The following is a 19,817-nucleotide window of genomic DNA, read 5'->3' as shown; positions in this document are numbered from 1 at the left end:
AAAAAAAAAAAAAAAAAGTTATAAGTGTTAGGAAACTTTGAGTTTACTTACATAGTTTTATGTTTATACCTTTTTAAGTTGAAGTAAAATAAAACTAATGTAACACTGGGACTCCACCAACATTAAAAGTCACCTGAACACAACTCAAGTGAGAAACGGCTGCAGTAGAATGCAGCGAGGTGCGAGGAATACAGAAGGTCAGGTTAGGACCTGGTCTCTGCTGGAAACAGTGGACCAACAGAGAATCATTTTTCATGTTCTACTTTTGTTCCAATATAACAGATTTTGAGAATTACAGACTCTGCTTCCACCAGATGCACTATTTTGAGGAGAATCCTTGGTTTGGTTCATGATTCAATAACCAAACTACTTGTATTTATAAAACAGCTATAGAAGCTCAGCCCATTCAATGCTTCTGATATTTAGAGGAATCTTAGGATTGAGGTCCATATTTTTACTCCCTGAAAAACTGATACTGAATCAATAGCATTTTATAATCCATAGCATCTGAGAACATGAGAAAAATGACTTTTTTCTAGCCTTATCTTCTACTTTTTCTTCTAAGCACAGTCAGTACCTCTGCTAAACCCTTTTACCACCCCCACCTCAACATTACACATGTGCCTCAGGGCCTTTGTACATGCTGTGCCCATTGCTTGAATGTCGTGTTCCCTCAGTTTCTGACTTGGTAGGCCATTCACTTCAATTCATCTCTTAAAACCTAGTTCAGGCCTAGAAGCAAGGATACCCCAATGGCAATCGCACACCTAGTGCCCAGAGATCTTGGCTTCTAAACACCTTTTCCCACTACAAGGGATCAGGGGTCCTAGGAGAGATAACTGGAACATCTTTTTGTGCCAGAAAGTAAAGAAGTGCTAAAATAATGACAGGGATGCATCAAAAGAACAAAGAGCCAGTTTGAAAGGGCTCCCACTGGCCACATCTAGGGCCATTTAAACATCACAATGAACAATGACCCGAATGGACCGTAACATGATGAATGAAAAAAGAATTCATGAGTCCGTACAGATACTAAAAATAGTTTTAAAATAAGAGATGGGTGGGGGAGAAGGCTGAACACCTTTTTTTTTAAACAGAAGAATGTCGGGTAATACATGTAGAAGGAATGAAAGAAATAGAAAAACCATTTTAAACTATGAATAATAATTGATACAGGTAAGAACCATCAATAATTGCTAAAAGCACTGCATAAAAGACAAGACACGCTGACATCATGTACTTCCTGATAGCATGTCATGAGAAAGCTCTAATGCTGCCTGTGCCAAAAAAGTACCATCTGAATCTACTATGAGGAAACAATCAGACAATCTAAACTATGCAACATTACGCAAACAACTGGCCTGAACCGTTCAAAAGTGTGAAAAAACAATGCAGGGGGACTTTTCTAGAACAAAAGAGACTAATGAGACATAACAACTAAACGCAATGCGTGATGAACAAATGGGTCCCAGATGGGGAAAAAGTACAGTCTGAACATGGACCACTGATGAGACAGTGTTGCATCCATGCTAAATTTCCTGGGTGTGATAATTACATGGTGGTTAAATAGAACCAGGGCCAGCCACCTACCACTGGTAAGTCAAATTTAGCCCCCACCACCTGTTTTTTAGACAGCCTGTGAGCTAAGAATAGTTTTTGCAATTTTTTAATGACTGAAAAATTGTTTTTCATGTCATTTCATTCATATGATTTTCAAATTCATATGAAATTCAAATTTCAGTGCTTATAAATAAAGTTTTATTGAAACACAACCATGCTCTTCATTCATTTCTCATCCACGGCTGCTTTTGCAACAGCAGAGTTAAGTAGCTGTGACAGAGACTATATGGTCCGTAAAGCCTGAAATATTTACCACGTGGCCCTTTCAAAAGATGTTTGCCCACGTCGAGTATAGAAGAATGCCTTACTCTTAGGAAGTATAGGCTGAAGTGTTTAGAGGTAAAATGTCATGATGCTTGTAACTATATTTCAAACAATTCAGAAAACAAACAAAAAAAAGAGTGTGTGTGTGTATGTTTGTGTAAGTATAGAGGGCGAGAGAGAAAGCAATAGGTATAAAATGTTAGCAGGAGGTGAATCTAGAAGCGGGTGTGTGGGTGTAAACTATACCATTCTCACAACTTTTCAACAGAGTTCAAAACTCTCAAAATAGTAGAAATTAATCAAACAAGCATGAAAAGCACTTGCTCATGTGCGCACACACGCCCCCAACCTATCTCAAATGCCCCTTCGTTCTTCGACAAGCCGGTTAACTCCTGGTTTCTCTGAGCTCCCCCGAACCTGGTAAAGCCTGCCTGTTCCCATCCTGCCCTGCGGCACCGCAACTGTCTGCGTACGCTGCTGTCCCGCCCAGGCACTCAGCGTCTCTCGGATTCTGTTCCAGAGCGTGTGCCATGAGCTTTCGAACGTCCCATTTCAAGTTTGAAAAGAAATCCCCGTTTTACAATGGAAGCTGAAACGGGGACACAGAAGCACCGTCTGGCATCTGCTTCTCCCCAGCACAGTAGCAGCCCGGCAGGCGGGAAGGCCGCCTGGCCTGGGCCGAGTCATTCCATCTCACATCCCCTTTAGAAGGTCCCCTGGGAAATCTGTCCAGTGTCCGTGCCCAGAAGGGAAGACCTCCTCAGGAGGCCTCTGGTCCTTTTCATGTGACGGGCAGAACGCACTAGCAGCCAGCCAGGCTCCCCTCTCTCGGGGCGGCCGGATCGGGAGCCCACACAGCTGAAGTGCAGATACAGGGCACTATGGTAGGCAGCTGTAGCCTCACTCTTGGCTCCATGAAGGGTCTCCACCCTTGTTTTTCTTTCTTCTTTCTCTCTCCCAGTTTTAACATGTTATCATGGTATATTTTATACATCCTGTTAGGCTGCCCTAAATCCCTCCTGGAACAAGCTGAGGTCTGTGTGAAAAACTTACACCAAAACCCCGCGTTGGTCTCCTCTTTCTTCTGCCTCTTTACAAAATCACACGGCTGCATGGCACCTCCAAGCACCTCGTGCCTGTAGCATCACCCCTGGCCTGCAGTGCCTGAGGGCGGCCTGGGGAGCCTTGGCAATGATTTATGGCATTTATGATTTCCAACGGGATGAAAAACAGAGGAAGGGGCATTTCTTTTCTAAACAGCCAGAAGCGAGTGCCAAACTCCTGGGTGCACGCGATGGGGCCAGCTTTCCTCCAGGGTGAGGGGTGAGGGGAGATGGAGAGGGAACTTGTGTGGGCAGGAAACATGAGTAGAACAGAGTCAACCAAGGCAAGGAGACAGGAAGAAACACGGTAACTAAGGGAAGCAGAGAGGACCAAGAGGCGGAATGAGAGAGTGGGTTCTGGAGTCAGACTGCACAGGTTTGAACCCCAGCTCAGCGACTCACCGGCTGTTTAGCTTTGTGCAGAATGACTCATCCTCTCCAGGCCTCAGTTTTCTCAGCTGTGCAATGGATAGAATAATACCTACATCACAGAATTGTTGTTAGGATCAAATGCAATTATGCTATAAAGCGCTGAGCACAGACCCAGACATGTAGCAAGTGCTCAATAAACATTAACAGCTAGGCTTATCAGGACCACCACCATCATTTCTACCGGAGTAGAGTGCACATATGAGGGATCGTGAAAAGAAACATGTGAACGTGTTGTGCTGGATGGGGGTCAGAGCTCCTGAAGGCAGGCAGAAGGTCAAGAAAAGACAATACCCAGGATGGCTTTGGGATAGGACTGGACAAATGAATGCGGTTTATTTAGGATGCAGGACTTCCAGATGCTGGTCCAAAATCAGTGCCTTGGTTCGGCCCGCCTTTCTCTGTGCCCCGGCCACACCATTCAGCCCACCATCACCTGAGCAGGCAGAGCCATCTTCATGCCTGCTTTTCCCCAGCTGAGGCCTTTACCCCCACCCCCAATACACACACACAAACACACACACACACACACACACACACACACACAGACATACACGTACACACACACATACTTTTCTTGAGCCCTTTTGAGTATCTGGCCTCTCAAGGCCTTCAATGGCTCTCACTCTCAGGTTCCCAAAGGTTAAAGCCTCCACATTGTCCTAGAGCCTGCAGCCACTCCCTCCCTGCTCCCATCTGCTTGCTGCAGTGCTCAGGCCCTGGGAAGGAACCTCCCAGGGAGAAACCTCCTGGCCGCCAGCCCCACCCCTGACCTGCAAGCCACGCCCACTCTTGCCGGTCTATACCCATGCTGCAAACTCCATCTATGCTTCCTTTCCTCCCACCATCGACCTGTGCCAGGCAGCAAACCTGGGGTAGTCTGTCTGCTTTAGCGATGCTCAACTTTCCTCGGCTAGGCTGCGGCAAGGTGTAAACTCTGGTGGCAGGAGGAAGGGATCCTAATAGCCCTTCCCTGGGCATGGCCTTAGATTTTTTTCCTTGCAATTTTCCATAGGCTGCAAAGCCATGGGCTTCTTCTGTTGAACTTCCATCCATGCTTCAAGACCCATCTTCAATCTGCCCTGTTGAAACCAAAGCCCCTGTGCCTGCTTCTGCAGCCCTCTGCAGCACTGTGATCACACGGCAACACTCTGTCTCTGTATTACTTGGTTGGGAATAAGTTTCCTCCTCTCCTGCCCACCACAGGCCCTGCTCCTCGTAATGGAACCACAGGTTCTACGAGAACAGAGAGAAAACCTCATGCCTTTCTGTTACCCCAGAGCTCCCTGCTCAGGGCCTAGTGCTTGGGAGTTGCTCTGTGTCTATGAGGTTGAGTTCAATTGGGGCACATAACCACAACTGGCCCAGGGTGGCTATTAATTGCTCCACCTCCTTAGTCCTGTCTCCCCAGGAAGGAACCCCTTAAGGCTCTCTAGCATCGTGGAGAGGCACTATCTCTGAAGGAACCGAGACCTACGGTGGACCAGCTACAGGAGTCAGGGCTGCTTGCTTAGCCTCTTCCATCTGCGCTTCCTCATCTGAACAAGAAGGCAGCAACACCCTCCTGCGGGGCTGCCACAGGAAGGAGTACGAGATGATAGAGGTGCCTGGTATACACCTGGCATATAACGATTGCTCAACGGGCAACCAGACTTTTAAAACAAGCCGTGCACTCTTGCTGGTTTCCTCTCTTCACCTCGCATTCACAGTTCAACCTGCAGCAATCTGGCTTCCGCCCACGAGACTGCTCCTGCCAAGGGGACCAAGATCTCTGTGTCACCTGGGCCAAGGGACTTTCAGTCCTCAGGCTTCCCGACCCACTGCAGCACCGACCCCACCGACCACCCCTCCTTCTCCTCACTTCTCACCGTCTCCTCCCACCGTCTATGCCTTCTCAGCTCCTCTTCCTCCAAGGATGCCTTAAACCCGCATTCCTAGGGAAAGGCTCTCCTCTCCTCCTGAGCACATTTTCTGCAGGTAACCCCTCCCTTCCCAGGGCCCCAGATGCATGGATTTATATACTCAGTTTCCCCTGTATTCCAGCGTCTCCCCTCGACTGCGGACCCACACACCCCAACACGCCTCTGGACAGCCCTCCCTGGGCACCTCGGGCTCTACTCACCTGGACCTGAACTGCCTTCTCTGACCTCCTCCATCTCAGGCCACCTCGCTCCACCTCCCTGCACATTCTAATAGATGCCCCCCTGCCCAAAGCACATATACGTACTGTATTAGTCTCCTATCGCTGCTGTAACAAACAGCCACAAGCACAGTGGCTTAAAACAACACAAAAGTATTACCTTATAGTTCTAGAGGTCAGAAGTCCTAAAATCAAGCTGTTGGCAGGGCTGCATTCTTTCTGGAGGCTTCTAGAGGCTGCCTGCAGCCCTTCCTGGCTCCTTCCTCTATCTAGAAGGTCAGCAGGGTAGGATCCTCCAATCTCTTTCTCTCTGACTCTGACCCTCCTGCCTCCCTCTTATAAAGATGCTTGTAACGACATTGGACCCACCAGACAGTCGAAGATAATCTCCCCATCTCAAGGTCCTTGATCACATCTGCAAAATCCCTTTTCCCATGAAGGTAACATAGTTACAAATTCTGGGGATTAGGGCGTGGGGGGCATAATTTGGCCTATGACACCTCTCTCCCTCCATCTGCTCCAATGCTCTGTGCTATTGCCCCAGTGGCAGGACACATGCTGACCCCCACCCCCTTCCACGTCCAGTGTCTCCATGGAACCTTCTGAGATGATGCAGCATGGCCATCAGTGCCTTATCTCTCCTCTCCATTCAACCGCCTCTTCAGCAGGACTCCCCCGCTGGCTCTAAGGATGCGGATGTCTCTCCAATAACAAACTCCCGTGACTCCACCTCTTTTATCTCTTTCTTCAACAGCTGATCTTCTCTGTCACCAAACTTCTGAGAAATGACCCTGCTTGGCCACCTCCATGCTAATCAGGTTTCCACCCCCAGTGCTCTCCTCCAGGGTTTCTGCAGATAATTCCTTGCTGGGGGACGTTATCCTGAGCTTTGTGAAATGTTTAGCAGTAACCTTGGTCTTTACCTTCTGGATGCTAGCAGCATACCTCTACCCTGAACTGTGACAACCAAAAGCTCTCCAGACATTGCCAAATGTCCAAGGTGAGGGGCAGGGCTGCAAAACTGTCCTGGGTTGAGACCCATTGCCTTCTGGTAACAGCTCTTGCTAAAGTCACCAGCGGCCTCCCTGGCACTAAATCCAAGGAATACTTTTCAGCCCTTCTCTTGCTCAGTGTCTCAGCAGAATTTGACACTGCTGGCCACTGTGGCCCTTGAGAACCTCTCTTCTCCCTTGACTTCCAGGTCACCCACTCCCCTGGTTCCCTCCTACCTCTCTGGATGCTCCTCCTGTGTCTCCTCTGCAGGATCAAGCTCCGCTTCTGGACCATGAACCGCTGAAGTTCCTCAAAGCTTAGTCCCAGGCCTCTCCACCTGTCACACTGCCTGGTCTCCCCAGGTGCTGCCCGCCATACCCCTGGCCCCACTGACTGCCTATGCACAAGGGACTCACGAAGTGACAGCTCCAAACCTCCTCTCCAGCTCCAGACCTGACATTCAACTGCCTACTTGACATCGCCACTGGGATAACTTGATGTCGCTCCAAACTCAAATCCAAAAGCAAAACCATGGTCTGTCCTGCAACCCAGCATCCTCCATTTCTCGGAGAAAGGCACCTTTACCAGCCTGTTGGGAGAGGAAACTGGAGGTGTCCTTGACACTTTCCACTCCCTTACTTAGGCCAATTAGCCTATTTCCAAGTCAGAGCTGTCACCTCTGACACAGTTCACAAAGCAGTGCGCTTGTCTCCACGGCTCTGCCCCCATCCCAGCCTCCCAGCCCCAGCTTCCACCTCGGCTGACTCAGAGAACTCCCCCAGCCCTCCAACTGGGGTGAGGGGGGTGGGCGTCCATGCCCGACCACCATCCCTGCCACCCCACATTAGCTCTCCAGGCTGCAGCCAAAGTCACCCTTTCAAAACGTAAATGTGACCAGATCACTCCCTGCTAGCCCCCACTGAAAACAACCTGAAAGCTTCTTACTATTCCTAAAATAAACAACAAAACTTCTAATTTGGCCCACTGGGCCCTACGAGGTCGCGCCTCCATCTCCTCCCCCAGGCCCCGTGTGCGCTGCACTCTAGCGTACCGCCCTTTGTCCAGCTGCTCAGACTCGCCATGCTCTCTCTTGCCACAGGGCCTTTGCTCTTGCTGTTCCATCCACCCGGATCCCCTGCTGCCATCTTCCTTGGTGGGCATTCCCTCCCTTCAACCCCAGCCCAACGAGCAGGAAGCCTTCGCCGACCTCTGGCCGTATCACTTCCCTGGTTGCTCACTTTCTCCCCGCCTCACTATCTCACTGTCACCTCTCGAACTGTAATTTTATATGGATTAATCCTCTTCTTGGATTAATTCTATCTCCCCCACAGCAAACTCCATGAGGGCAGGAGGTACACACAGTCTGGCCGGCCACTGTACTCCCAGGGCCGGCACAGCGCCTGGCACAGGAGACACTCAAGAGCGCGTCTTTAATGAACGACGACCTTGCGCCCGCTGACTGCTTTCTCTGTTACCCGCATTCTCCCATCTCTGGCCAGCAGCTCCAGCTTGGCTCCCGCGGCGAGCTGTCTTTGGTGACCTTTCCTCCTCATATCGCTGAAAAGCCCTGCTCCTCCCTTCGCGTCCCATCCGTCAATACATCTCCCTCCTAAATCTCCCTCCTAAACCTCTTTCACATCTGTCCAGATGTGAGTTCCAGCCACTAGCTCTTCTTACCTGAACCCCCACCCCTGCCTCCTACTTGGAATTCTGATTTTCCACCCTGCAACCTGACCAGGTCGCACCTATGCTTGACACGCGTCAGTGGCTTCCCCTGGCCCCAGGATGAAGGATGAACTCACCCTGGCTTACGAAACGCAGCGTGACCCAACCCCTGCCTTCCTCTCCTGCTGATGTCTGGCCACTCTGCCTCTTGGGCTCACTGCTGCCACCAGCCTGGACTTCTCCTCTCTCTCAGCTCTTCTGTCTGCATTTTTCCATCCCTCTTCCAAGATGAGCTGTGATTCATTCTTCACGTTTCAGGCTAAAGGAAACCTTCCCCAAGCCCCTCACTAGGCCGATGATAATAATAATAATTGATACTCCTGCGTGCTTACCACGTACGAGCATAATCCTAGGAACTTCACAATATTGACTCATTCCATCTTCACCAACAGGTAGTATTATGCTTATGTTACAAAACAGGCACAACAGAATGAAATGACTCGTCTAAGGTCACATTAGACAGTAAATAGCAAAGCGGGCTCACATTATAAACTAAGGCTCCAGGCCTCAAATTCTTGAGTGCTATGAACACTGCCATGTCCCTCTGTGCTATGTTCCCAGGGCGTCCTGTGTCCCCCCATTTGATCACAGGAATCACGTGTACATTTTCAACGCCTGTCTTCCCACCAGACCATCTACTGCCTGAGCGCAGGAATTACGCCCGTCCTGTTGAAGGCTTTACCGGCAGCGCCTAGCCCAGGGCCTGGCCCTACAGCTTCGGAAGAAGGAAGTCGGGCTCTGCATCCAGCGCCCAGCTCCAAGCCACCCGCTCTGGAAGAGGGGTTAGGTAAACCTTCCGTAAATGCCGCCAGACACACACACAGGGAAATCGCCCTGAGTTCTGCCTGGTGATTTACTGATCTGTGACTACTGCCAGGTAGGCTCTCTCAGCATTGCCCCTGGACACCAAGGGTCGCGGTCACTCAGCCAGGGCAAGGGGACAGCCAGACCCATCATCCACTTGTCCAGAAGTGATAGCAGAAAACCTCTAGGGCCAGGCGGGGCCAGCGTACGGCTCCACCTGCTGGTCTCCTTCCATGTTCTCTGGCAACCTCTCCCATGGTACAGCCCAGGGGACACTCACCAGCCACGAGAAGAAGCCAGCTGATTTGTCCTGGGTGGAGATCTGCCCCTCGTAGGGGCCGAAGATATGGCCCTTGGGGATGACCTCGTTTATGCATCGTACGTCATTCTCTCCACTGGCTTCCTTCACCACCTCCATGCCCTGAGGGATGGTGAGGGCCGCCCGGTCTGGGATGCCCACGGGCACCGGCGTGTCAGACACGAACACCGGGGGACCATGGTTCGGGCACTCGTCCACAAAGTACTCCTGGCAGGACTCGCAAACTGGAGGAATGGAGAGAGGAGGGAGGGCCTCAGCTGCTGCAAGTGGGCAGGACCCGCAGAGGAGGCTGGGGGGCTGGGGGGAGGCTCACCCAAGGACAGCCTGGGGCAGTAGAAAGCACACCGTATGTGACCCCAGAGTACCAGCCCTGGCCCCTGAGTCATCAGTGGCAATAAACCATCACCCTCCCTGGGGGCTCAAAGAAAACACCTGCCAATGCCAAGGAAGCCAGTCGATTCCTTTGTCCGCAATTGGAAAAAGTGGAAGAGCGAGCATGGCTTTAGAGCGCAATGGGTCTCTGTTTGAATTTCGACTGTACTTCCGTGGGCTGCAGGACCTGAGGCGCGATACTTAACCTTCACCAAGACTCAGTGTCCTCGCCTGGAAAATGGGGCCAACGACAGCCACCTCGATGGCTAATGATGAGGACTAACGGAGGCCTGGGCTTGGTACACCACAGGTGAGGCCCTGTCATTAGTACCACTGCTGTGAATTCCTTAACCAGGGATGGGGCCACGAGGGTGAAGGGAGGAGTAGCCCAGAGCCTCAAGCTCCACTTACACCAGAAGTCCACTTGCTGGAAGCTTTTGGGCATGATGAGGTCACGCTTCCCCTTCAGTTTCTTGGGCTCAACTTCCATGGCTGAGGAGTCTGGTCTCCTAGAGCTGGCCGGAATGGGGTCCAGCAAAGAAAGCAAAGAAGCCATCAGAGAGTGACAGCCCAGTGGGGAGAGAAGCTGGGGACAGACCTGGCCAGGAGGCCAAGGGGACCTGGGGTGGGCAGAGGAGCCCCAGCCAGCATGCTGCTCAGTGCAGGGCGTCGTGGAAAGACTGGGGTCCTGAGACCTGGGCCCAGGCCTCTCCGGGCCACTGCTTAAATTTTCCTAGAGCCTGCGCCCCAGGAGCTGCCAGCAGCAGGGTTAAGGAAGGTGGGCAGGGAGTGAGAACTTTCCCCAGGGTTCCCAACCAGCCCAGCCCAGACCTCCCTCCTTCTCCAGTCCCCACACAGGGGCCTCACCAGGGCTGGCCATACTCCTGGTCGCGGAGTGGTGAGCAGACCTCTGTCTTCACCACTGTCACCATGTCCCCTACGGCTGCCTTGGTCTGGGCCAAGCACTCCTTCATGTTCTCAGTCATTCTGTCCTGGGACGCAGGAGGTGGGACCAGCACAGGAAGAGGATCAAAGAGACAGGGGAAGAGGGGTGAGTGGCGGAGAGGGCAAGTGGGGGTCCCGTGGAGTCTGGTTACCCTCCCTGCCATCCCCAGAGGAAACGCTTGAGAACACAGACAACAAAAACAGCTGTAGCTCGGCCAAGAGGAAATGCCATTTCTATCCTGGGCTGGTCCTGGGGACGACTGGAGCCACCAGCCCCTTGGGGTCAGGGGCCTAGGGCAGCTCAGGCCAAGAGGCAGAGCTGGGAAGCACAGCCTGGACCCCAAGACCAAAGGGTCCCATGTGAGCCTGGGCACAAAACTGCAAAGGGGAGCAGGGAGGGAACTCAAGTCAACTGGGGCCAAGAGGGGTGGACACCCGACGTGGGCCTTCAGTGCCTGGCAGGGTGTGCCTCACCCTGGGGCCGCTAGGCCCCTTTGCCAGCTCAGAGCAGGTATAAGCGGGGCCTGGGGGTGCTGGTGTGGGCTGGCCAGGGCCGAAGCCCCCACTCAAGCCCCACCCGGTTCTCTCTAGGGGACTCTCCCCAGTCCCCCGCTTACCGCCCTCCACCACGCGCCGGGCTTCAGCCCCTCCCTCGACACCCCAGGGTCCTCATGCCAAGCCCAGGGACACTCTTCGTGGCTGGGGTGGCACGCCGCTCGGGCTGGGACCGCGCTGGGCCCCGGGACTGGGCGAGCAGCGTGTGTGACTCACTACCCGGGGCCCCGCTGGCCACACCCCTGCTTCTCGGCTAATCAGCCCCTTGCTCCCCACCGGGGCCCCAAAGCCCGCGGCTGGGAGGGGTGTGGGGAAACATGACGGCCTGCCCCCTCCGAGCCGGCGGGGCCGGGGGCGCGCGGAGGGGGCGGGGGCTGCGCGGGCCAGGCCGAGCCTCCTCCACTAACCCCGTCCCCAGCCCCGGAGCGGAGCCGGGAGGGGTGCCCCGAGCGCGGTCCGGCGGGGACAGTGTGAGCTCTGGGGCGGCGCGGGAGGTCGGGCACGGGCCGGGGCGGGCGCGGGCCCGCTCGCTGCCTCTCACCAGCCTTCCCGGCGGGGAGCTCCTGCCCTGCCCGGCCCGGCCCTGCCCAGCGCCCGCCCCGCCCGCCGAGCCCGGCATTCCTTGCGGGGGCATGTGGCTTCTTGCCGGCCCCGGGGGCACGCAGTTGGCTGGCGGCCGGGAGGGGGGCGCCCGGGAGGGGCGGCGGGAGGGGGCGGCCGCGGGAGGCCGCTCGGAGCCGGGCTGCGCTGGAATTCCGGGGCCTCCTGCGGGGCTCGGCCGGGGGCGCCTGGCGTGGGCGAGAGCGCCGGGGAGCCAGGGCTCCGAGGCCGGCGAGGGGCTGTGAAGGGCGCGAGCGGCCCGCCGCGGCCCCGGCCCCTGAGCCGACTCGGCACCGCGGAGGCGACCGGGCCTGCGGTGCCACGGCGCAGACACCCGACACCCAGCTCGCCGAGCGCGGGCCGCACGCCGCTGCCCCCGCACCTGCGCCGCAGGGTGGGCACGGGCGCCGCCGCTCCCCTGCCGCGGGGCAGCGCGGTGCCTGGGGCTCCATGCTTGGTGCTAGGCCGACCTCAAAGCGTGTGGGATGGTGCTGGGCCACCCGTGAAGGGACAGGGATTGGGGGCTGGAGATGTCAAGTGACTTGCTCAAGGTCACGCGGACCATGCCTGATGGCGTCTGAACTGAAGGCTGGGCAGCGCTCCATAAATTGGAAACCGGACAACCCCGAAATCCAAGCGTGTGTTTCAGGCCCCGTTCACCTCCCAGTATCCGCAGCCCAGTTCGCTTTCAGAACAATCACCGAGAATGCCCTGGGAGGCCGGGTGGGGGTAAGGCCCTGTGGATTTGTAAGGGATCAGGGAACACCCTCTGCCCTGCAGAGCAGTTCTCGCTCCCGTGGGTAATACTCGCGCGCAGCACACCCCGAGGCAGCAAAGCCTAGTGGTTGGGAGCCTGGGCTCTGGAGAGGCACTGAGTTCAAATCCACTGATGGGCTGTGCAACTCTGGGCAGGCATTACGGACTGAATGCGTGTGCCCCGCCCCGCCGCCCCGAATTCGTATGTTGAAGTCCTAACCCCTCAATGTGGCTGTATTTGGAGACAGGGCTGTGAGGAAGTGATAAAAGATTAAATGAGGTCACAAGGGTCAGGCCCCTAGAAGAAGAGGAAGAGACACCAGAGCTCACTCCCGCATGTGAGGACACAGCGAGAAGGCAGCCGTCCCCGAGGCCGAGAGCCATCACCAGGAACTGAACAGGCCGACACCTTGACCTTGGGCATCCCAGGCTCCAAAACTGTGAGAAATAAATGTCTGCTGTTTAAGCCACCTGGTCGGTGGCATTTTGTCATGGCAGCCTGAGCCGACTAATACAGCAGGTTCTCTAACTTCTCTATGCTCCCATCTTTCTTCATCTGGAAAATGTCCCCCACAGATTCTGTCACAGACGTGGCTGCATTATATGGACAGAGGTGAGTTTGGAGGGGGCTAGACACCGTTGCATATCCTACTGAAGAAAGCTGATCAGGAAGATGGGTACTAGTGACATCATTAAGGGGTGGCTTTGTTTTCTCTCCATTGAATTAAATTTATTATGAGCCAATCATTTGCAGACGCTGGCGCTGTATTAGAACAGGCTGCAGGGGACTGTTTTGCATGGGTTGTCCCAGCTCTGGCCTCTCCGCCCTCAACCAGCCCCACCTGCGTGCCATGCTTCATCCTGCCACCAGGCCTGTGAACTCACTGTGTCCTCACCTGAAGCACACCTGGGAAACACCCACTCATCCTTCAGCCCTTACTGCCCCCCCCCACCCCCATGATACCCTCTCTTAGCTCCATGTCACACTTCATGACACTGGTCACACTTACAAATCTTTTGTTAGCATGATTATTTGCTTATGACCTGTTTGCTATAGTAGACTGTAAGCTCCCCAAGGGCAAGGCACAGGCCCCTTGGCTCCCCACTGAACTGCCAGTACCATGATGGTGCCTGCCACCAAGGCCAAGGCTAAGGAAGACAAGCCAGGCACTAGGGCATACGCATTAAGGAGGCCCTCACTCTCAGGGTCATGCACTGGCAGGACTGGCACCTGAGAGTGAGGGCCTCCTTAAATTTTGCACCCTAAGCTCCTTATTTGGCTCACCCTCCTCTCAGTCTTGCTCAGCACATGGCATATTCTCAGTATTTGCCAAATGAAGCAGTGACCAAATGACCCACATCACATCCACTGACCTCTCTAATATGTCCTGCTGGTCCCGTTGGGAATCTCAACTCTAAGAGACCTGAGAAGGAGAGACAGGGTGGGCGGGTTATTGTCTGGAATCCTCTTTCCCATGGGGCTCTCTCCCAGTGAGCTCTGCCAGGCAAGGTAGGTGGCATGAAAGTCTGGCAGGGTGGGAACTGAGGGGTGGTGAGGTGCACTGGAGGATATGATGGAATTAGACTCATGAGGCCTGGAGCCTGATTCTGATAAGCAGTTGAGAAGTGTTTAAGCGGTGTGCCATGGCACGCCACTTACGTTCTGTAGGCCCTGGTGTCTTTTTGGTAAAATGGAAAGCATCATGATTGCCTGGTGGTCCTCATGAGGAATAAATAAGGGAAGAGGGACTGGAAGGGGAGTAGGGAAAGAGAAGAAAAGCAGGCAACAGTAAGAGAATAAAGGATGGAGGGGAAGAGGGAGAGAAGGGGGGGAGAAAATGGGGAGGGCAAGGAGACAGGGAGAAGGACTGAGGCAGACACACATTTTTCTAAGTCCTAAATTTTCACCAGCAAACCATCCCCTTGTGGAAAAAGCATTTGTTTGTATCTCGAAGTAGAAATGTCTATGGGTTACTTGCTTTCATGTCTTATTTCTCACTTACATCCCACCTTCACCACCTGAAAGATGTGTAATGTTTTATAACAAACACCTACTAAACAGGACAGTTAGGAGACAACCAGAAAGAGTGTCATGGAGAAAGAGGGGTGCCAATTATGTCAAGAATCTGTTGTAAGATGGTTAGCAATGGAGCTTTCCATTCAGTTCTGAGCCTCCTGGCAGCCAAAGCGAAAAAGGGAATATGATGGGTTACAGAGTTCTATTATTTGACACCAATTTATTGACTGTATGCACAATTAAATTTTCTCTATAATTGGAGGAATCCAGCTTCCTGGAGAACCAGGATTAAGCCTCACTGGTATGACTGATGTGCATAATCCTCAAGTGGCCCACAGACATCTCCACTTTGAGATAAGATAGACAAGACTTTCTGGGTCTATGATAAAGGTTGTAGGGGCAGGGAGATAGGAGATGGGATATGGTAGGACCAAATGAACTTCTGCTGGGGAAAGAGAGAGGACGTGGGTTGGTGTCCTCCATTGGGTCCATCTCAGCAGAGACGAGAAGGCCTGGGCCAGGTGAAGCCCCAAGAGCCTTTTCTGCAGGCTGCTCTGGCCCTACTTGCCCGGTGGAGGGCCTGCGGGAAGGGTGGTCGGCAAGCCTCATGGAGGATTCCAAGCTGCTGGCAATGCTCCCTGTCAGCTGGCTCCTCTGAGTCTGCACATGCAGAGATTAGGCTTGTTGCAAACCCAGCAATGAGATGCAAACCCAAAAGGAGGGGGCAGAATGCAGCCCAGGAGCCTGCAGCTCTGTTTCCACCCTTGGCAGAGTGCCAGGATCCTGGAATGCCCCACAGCCAATGCAGCCAGGGGACTGGGAATCTGTGCCCACTTGGGTTTCCCTAGAGGCTGGCACCATGCGAAGGAAGGTCAACTCTGGTACCCACCGCAGCATCCTCTGTGGTCGCCCATGGTAACAAAGGGGCAACACGGATCTGGGCTGGGTATCCCAAGCCCTGGATCTCAGTTCTGGCTGTTTCAGTGGCCCTGGGCAAGTTCCTGCCTTGCCCTCAGTGTCCCCTTCCTGAAAAATAAAAGGCCCACGAAATGGTTCTTAACAGTGAACCACGGAGGTGGTGGGCAAGGGCTTGGAATTACAACAGGGAGTTATTGCAGGTACATGCTTAGCAAACCTATAAAGCCCGTAAAGAGAAAAAGCTGTATGTCTTAAACTTCTATGTAAGACAGATTTGCTAATGAATGCTTTTGTGATAAATGAAAGGTAAATTTATTAAAAAGTGTTATTGACTTCATAGAAGCCTTATGTCACAATGTATTTCATTCATCAACTGATACCTGCATGGCCACTCACAAGCTGTATAACTTTGGGAAAATGAATTGACCAATCCTACCTCAGTTTTCCCATCCGTCAAGTGGGACTGATACCAGGGTCTATCTCATAGGGCTGCTTTCTTATAATGCCCGGCCTATAATAAGCATTCTATAAATATTAGTTATTATTGTCATTCATTTTATTAATATTTAAAAGTATAACAGATATCAGATGTGCATGTTGGGGGCAATTTTTTGACAAGAAAAGAGGGCCTTCACAAACATTTAATACCCCTAACAGATAAACACTTTTTATGAATACCATAAAGAAAAAAAAAGGGGGAAAAAAAACCATGAATGAGAAATTTGCAAAAGAAGACAAATGCGTGGTTAATATGCTTTATGGAAAACCATGAAAACATATTAATACTCAAATAAATACAATTAAAGCAAAGAAATATCATTTCTCCTCTATTAAATTGGCAAAGATGAAAAATCTTGATGATATTCGGAGTTGGTGAGAGTGTGGGGAAAATGCGTACTTCACGCACTACCGGTTGGAGTGTAAACTGGTGTAATTTTCTGGAGGGCGATTTGGCAACATACATCAAAAGCCCTGAAATGGCAAACCCTTTGTAGGAGCAACTCCGCATCTAGGAATGTATCCACGTTGTATGCCAAGATTTACCTACAAAGCTGTAACATTATTTTTAGTAGCAAAAAATGGGAAATAATTTAAGCCTCCAAAACAGGAGAGAAGTTCATCGACAGCATACAATGAAATATTAGACAGCAATTAACAATGTTGGAGAAGAATATTTATTGACATGGAAACACGTGCTCAATATATTTAAAGTTATTATTAAGTGAAAGAAGCCAACCTGAAAAGGCTACATACTGTTTGGTTCCAACTATATGACATTCTGGAGAAGGAAAAACCATGAAGACAGTAAAAAGATCAGTGGTTGCCAAGGGTTGAGGGGAGGGAGGGACAAATAGATGGAACACAGAGGGGTTTTAGGGCAGCGAAACTATTCTGCATGATATTACGATGGAGGATGCATGTCATCGTACATTTGCGAAAACCCATAGAATGTGCAACACCAGTGACCCCTAATGCAAACTGTGGACTCCGGGTGATAATGATGTGCCAGTGTAGGTTCATCGGTCGTAATAAACGTCCCCTCTGGTGGAGGGTATTGGTGGGGGAGGCTGTGCATGTGTCTTGGGGCAGGGTATAGAAGGAGACTCTACTTTCTGCTCAATTTTGCCGTGAACCTAAAACTGTTCTAAAAAATAAAGTCTAGTTTTAAAGAAACTAAAGTTATGAAAGGATAAATTTAAAAAAAATCATTCCATTTAAAATCTATATAGGATGATACGGATTTCCATGCACAGGTCTAGGAGGATGTATTTTGGGGTATCACTAGTGTTTAGTTCGGGGGGAGGGTTGTGTGTTTATGTTTTCTTCTTTTTGCTTATGAGAAAAAAATTGCTTTCAAATTCTTTAAAGGAATTCTTCACACTCATTTAGTTTAGAAATTGCCAGAGAAGATCATTTCAAAGGTCCTTTCACCTCTATCCACTTGTCATTAGATGCTGAGATCCAACCAATTGGTTGGGAGAAAGGAATCCAAATTCGAGAGTAAGGACCAGGCACAGAACTGGCACTTGATGCGTATTTGGCGAACGAATGAATGAATGAATGAATAATCAGTAAGGGCCTCAGTATCTCTACCCTGAAGCATTCCTGTTTTTATTTTTATGATTCCCATTTTGAAAGATTGCGTTTCCCAAAAAGACAGCATGCATCCGATAATAATTAATTCATCTTCCTACTTTTTCCCATGTGCAGAGGCTATGTGATAACCAGGGTTAACACACTGGTTAGTTGCTATCATCCTGAGAAAGCAAAGAAATCTGGCACCTTCGTTCCTTGTCTTGCCTGATCAGAGGGAGCCGCACAACATTCACGAAGTTTCTTTATGTTTAAAAATTAGTTCAGTGGATAGAACAGTATACAGAAAAGAGAAGAAACAAACGACCACTATGTGCTATTAAATATAACGTGCATGAGTCGTAATGCTGAGAAAAGAAACAGGACCCCAAAGAGTACATACTGTATCATTCAATTTATATAAAGGTACAAAAAAAAAAAAAAAAAGAAAGAAACCCAACCAAGAACACCTTTGGTTTTAGAAGGCAAGTTTGTGGTTATCCTTGGGATACGGGGAAAGGGGCAGGAAGGAAGTTCTAGGACGCTGGTCATGTTCTATTTCCTGATCTGGGTGCTGGTCCCATGGGTGTGTTAAGTTTGTGAAAATATATTGAGCCATGCTATTATAATACGTGCGTTTTTCTGTATATATTTATATGTTAATAAAAACAAAGAAAAAATATCTACAGGGGCCCTAAAGGCAAAGAATTCCTATATGGAGTCCTCCAACCCTGTGTAGCCTCTGCTTTTGCAGCTGAGGGAACTGGGCTCCAGCCAGTGGTGGCTCCTGACTAGGTCGCAGCAGGTGGGGTTTCAGCCCTTCATCCATAGGGCAGTTTCCACGAAGCTTCAGGGGTACAGCTGGCCAGGGCCAATGGAACACAGTCTCCCAGGGTGGTCCCTCCTGCAGAACTTTTTAAAGGTGATCTGTTGACTCCATCATCGGTAAGACTCTGACGAGAAGAGGTTAGAGAAGCAGTGTAAAGATTCGTGAGTCACGCAGAAGGTGATCGAGGGTGGCACCATGCTGTATGTGTTTGCTTCTCACAGCGGACACTGCTGGTGGCTTATGTGGCATCCATTCCGCTGTTACTCCCCACTAAAAACGGGACTTTGTTCAGGCGCCACGCCTTCCCTACAGGACCTGTTGAGATTCGGAGAAGCCGAGCCTTTGCCCAGCTCCAGCCGTGGGCTCAGATTCACTGAAGCCAATGTTAGCAACGCCATCTCCATTCCCAGGGACCGGATCAGGAACCGGCCTTTAACTAATCAGCACATGACATGCCCCTCCGAGGTCAGACGGCTGACTTACTTTGGCCCAGTCAAAGGGAAGGGGAAGAGCTTTCATTTCATGACTTGCAGGAGACTGCACACAGCCACTGTTGCAAATGGGAGCCACGTCCCGCGGAGGACCCAGCAGGAAGCATCTTAGCATGGAGCTGGTATGAGAGAGCAGAGGGACGCGGTGGTAGAATAAGAAACACACGGTTTTCCCTTGGTGTCTGAGGGGGATTGGTTCCAGGACCCCCTTGGATACCAAAATCCTTGGATGCTCAAGTCCCTGATAGCGATGGTGCTTCATGTCCTCCGATACACTTTAAATCATCTCTAGATTACTCGTAATACCTAATACAATGTAAATGCTCTGTAATACATTGTTAGGGAATAATCACAAGCCCTTAACCTGTGGGGTCTGTGCTAACGGGATAGTTTCAGAATTGAATTGAATTGCTGGGCTCAGAGAATCAGAGATCCGGTTGGTGTTGGAAGCCATCTCAGAGATGGGGACTTTAACTGGCATGGTTGAGGTGCTGAACCAACAGTCCTAAAACCCACCCTACCCCTGCGCTTCCTGCTATACCGCTTTACCACCCGAGCCGTCAGGAACAGGGTTGCCGTTACCTGCAGCCGTGAGCCATCCTCACTGGGGCCCTGCCCTGCCAAAATGCATTTCACCACTGGCCGCCCCTCTCCCCTAAGCCCGAGAGCTGAACTGGGCTTTCTCTCTGATGCATTGCTGGTGGCAGCAAATTGGCCCCGGGGAAGTTTAAAAAAGGCACATAACCTTCAATCCTGCAATTTCACTTCTAGGGATTTCCCCGAGACATACGTGCAAGAGTGTTCATTGCAGCGTCATCTGGGATAGAAAAGACTGGAAACAACTAATGTATCCATCGGGAGGGT

At 51.5% G+C, this 19,817-nt stretch overlaps 1 protein-coding gene across 1 annotated transcript in view; it reads right to left on the bottom strand.

Annotated features, from left to right (window-relative positions):
• PRDM11 (PR domain containing 11) overlaps positions 1–10,755 on the bottom strand; it is a 40,677-nt gene extending 29,922 nt beyond the window's left edge. Inside the window, exons 1-3 of the mRNA XM_012645129.1 lie at positions 10,637–10,755; positions 10,181–10,284; positions 9,359–9,621 (exon numbers count right to left, since the gene is read on the bottom strand). Of these exons, the coding sequence (XP_012500583.1) occupies positions 9,359–9,621; positions 10,181–10,284; positions 10,637–10,755 (486 nt within the window). The remainder of the gene's footprint in view (positions 1–9,358; positions 9,622–10,180; positions 10,285–10,636) is intronic.
• Between the last annotated feature and the right edge of the window lie 9,062 nt (positions 10,756–19,817).

Source organism: Propithecus coquereli, unplaced genomic scaffold (genome assembly GCF_000956105.1).
Source record: "Propithecus coquereli isolate 6110/MARCELLA unplaced genomic scaffold, Pcoq_1.0 Scaffold227, whole genome shotgun sequence".
NCBI lineage: Eukaryota > Metazoa > Chordata > Mammalia > Primates > Indriidae > Propithecus > Propithecus coquereli.
The sequence above is the reverse complement of the archived record's forward strand: the minus strand, read 5'-3'. Positions and strand labels throughout refer to the sequence as shown.